At 30.6% G+C, this 2,960-nt stretch overlaps 1 protein-coding gene across 1 annotated transcript in view; it reads left to right on the top strand.

Annotated features, from left to right (window-relative positions):
• Positions 1 to 1,822: 1,822 nt before the first annotated feature.
• Positions 1,823 to 2,960, top strand: part of LOC101515416 (granule-bound starch synthase 1, chloroplastic/amyloplastic-like) — a 5,387-nt gene continuing 4,249 nt past the window's right edge. The window contains exons 1-2 of the mRNA XM_004514866.4: positions 1,823 to 1,982; positions 2,525 to 2,882. Coding sequence (XP_004514923.1) covers positions 2,532 to 2,882 — 351 coding nt within the window. The 5' untranslated portion in view covers positions 1,823 to 1,982; positions 2,525 to 2,531. The remainder of the gene's footprint in view (positions 1,983 to 2,524; positions 2,883 to 2,960) is intronic.

The raw sequence follows: 2,960 nt of genomic DNA, 5'->3' as shown, positions 1-2,960 counted from the left end.
CAATCAGCCCTAACAAACCCTAGCCGCCGAATCCAATTACCATCTCACCCTCTCCATGAAAACACTGTCTTCAACCTTTCTTCTTCCTCTCGAACCTTAGACTTCATTCTTTCTTCTTCATCTCAAATCTTAGGCTTCACAAAATAAATTAAAAAACACAACATTTTGACAACTACTATGAGTATTCCTATTTTGACTGAAAAGGTTCTATCACCACAACAATGAGACAACTGAAAGGCGATGCAATTACCAGCTGTATATTAAAGAAAGGCAAGAGAGAGAATCAAAAGGACAAATGTTCAATTGTTGTGTTATTAAACCCACTCCAAACCGAACCGGCAATCTGCTTAAATCGAGTACCCGAGAACCGACTAAACTGAACTTTGATATGAACGGAAATGGGGGTTTAAATGGCACCCGCGGATTGGGCCAGTTGATGATTTTGGACCTGAGCACGTCCAACCCAAACCCGTTATCCACCCCTAACCATACATACACAACATAGAATATTACATTCAAAAGAAGAATAAGTGTTGTAATAATTTATCTTTTGTATATTTTTAGACATACAAGCACGATAAGTCATCAAGCACATACCAAAATAAATTATCTTTAATGGACAATCAATTAATCACTTATGGAGAAAATTTTTTTTTGAAAGATTTTGTATTGAAAGTCCATTTTATTAATAAGATGACATTAATGATTATTTTTCATGTTGTACGTCTATTCTATTTATTTATATTATTGTACAAAATAGAATTTATAAAACTAATTACATTCCACTCAACATTCTTTAAATCATTCATCAATTAATTTTTGATTTAAAAATATGTCAATTAAATTTATTTATATTGATTAAATATATATCTTAAATCAAAATATAAATTAATTATGCACAAATATAATACAAATCAAAAAAGTAAATTATGAATAACTAATTACAAAATGCAATTCATATAAACTATTTTCTTAAAAAAACATATTTAATTTAATTACATCATTAAAAGAAGATTTTTGCAACTTTACATTAGATAACAATATATAATTATAATATAAATAACAATAAAAGAAGGTTTATAACACAATTACATTAGATAACATATATTATAAAATATATATTCTATTATTTTGTATAAAATAAGGTATATAACAAGATAATAACATGTTCTACTAATTTTGTTTGACGTAAAACATGTTTTATACTACTAATATATATAAATTACGCTCATTTTTTTAGAGTAAAATTGTATATTGACACGTGTAGCATAAATATAATCGATTATAATATGTAATTTTATTTTAGTATCTCAATTGAAATATGTATTTATCATTTGTACCATAAAAAAAGCATTTATCATTTATTTAAAGTTGCGTGCACGTGCACGTAGAGTAATTCTACCGGTTAGCACGAGGCATTTAGTATTTTTTATAAAAATAATTTAGAATAAATTGAGTTTTGAGAAATTATTAAGATTACAATATTTTTCAAAGTTCAACGTATTTACCGATCATTTATTAAAGAACGGAATTAAACTCACACATTATGAGATATGAAGTTAATTTCTTACGAGTGAATCAACTTTCATCGAAAAATAAAAATCATTTTTTCATTATACATGATGGCAACGGGGCATTTTTTGTGGGTATATTCTAATTCTCATTCCAATTTTTTTAAAAAAAGACATTCTAGTTCCTATTATTATTATATGTAGCAACCTGGCCCCACAAAATTACTTAAATCTCAAAATATTGTAAGCCGCTAAAAATGTTTGAGGTATTTATGAAATGCAGTTCACAAAAATCATTCTATGGTAATGGCTCCCACGTGCAAGTAAAAGCCAAAAGCCAGTCCCCTTTACAAACAGTACTTACACCAATAAAGAGCTGCAGTCTCCAAGCAACACAATAACTCTTCATTCTCAATCTCCTTCAAGCTTACTTCAACTTCAATCTCCTTGTGTGCTTAATTTGCTTGCTAGGTAGTGTATATATATATATAGTTCAAATTTCTTATTTGAACCCTTAATTAAACTTTCTTTTTTAGTGGTATTAAGATCACATGTTTCATATGTTTGTTAACTGCTGTTAATGAGTGATGTTCATTGTTCATTCCATTTAAGTATATTTTATGAGAAAACATGGATTTAATGCTACCATTCTTTAATATTATTACTACTTTTGAGCTGGATTGAGTTGTACAAATTAGGATTCTCTACAACCCAAATGTCAATTGTTAAGGATAATTCTAACAGCTAAGGTGTTCTATCTCTTAGCTGTTAGATTAACCTAACAACTGAGCTTAGTTAAGAGAGCTTCAAAGACATTTGAGCTGCAGAGAATTTGGAATTATGGTGCAGCAGCCGTGAAGACCTCCAGATCTAACGGTCTCCATATCCTCTCGGCACCATGCAACAGCTGTAGAGGATCCTTGTCCTAATTTCATAAGTGTTAGAAACAAACTTGAAAGGGTTTATTGCTACTAAGTAGTCACTAATTCTAATGGAATAATATTTTTTTTCAGTGTGAAAATGGCAACAATGACAGCTTCAAGTAACATAGTATCCAGAAATTCTCATGCCCATGTGCCAACTGTTTCATGTGAGTCTAAGATGGCACCAATGAGACTTTGTTCTATAAGACAGGCCAATACTCATAATGGACTCAGAATTTTGAACTCATTGGATGAGCTACTAAATAGAACCCCAATTAAAATGAAGGGAGGCCAATCAAGGAGGAAGGGTCTTAAGAGCAAGAATGTTAGGCCTAGAGGTGTCATAATTTGTGGCATGAATTTGATCTTTGTAGGAACTGAGGTTGCTCCATGGAGTAAAACTGGTGGTTTAGGAGATGTTCTAGGAGGTCTTCCACCAGCATTAGCAGTAAGCTTACTCTTATGGTTTGCTCTTTTCTCTTAAATTAGCTACATACTTTGGACAAATGATAACATGACACTCTTT

This window comes from Cicer arietinum, chromosome 7, assembly GCF_000331145.2.
Source record: "Cicer arietinum cultivar CDC Frontier isolate Library 1 chromosome 7, Cicar.CDCFrontier_v2.0, whole genome shotgun sequence".
NCBI lineage: Eukaryota > Viridiplantae > Streptophyta > Magnoliopsida > Fabales > Fabaceae > Cicer > Cicer arietinum.
The sequence above is the reverse complement of the archived record's forward strand: the minus strand, read 5'-3'. Positions and strand labels throughout refer to the sequence as shown.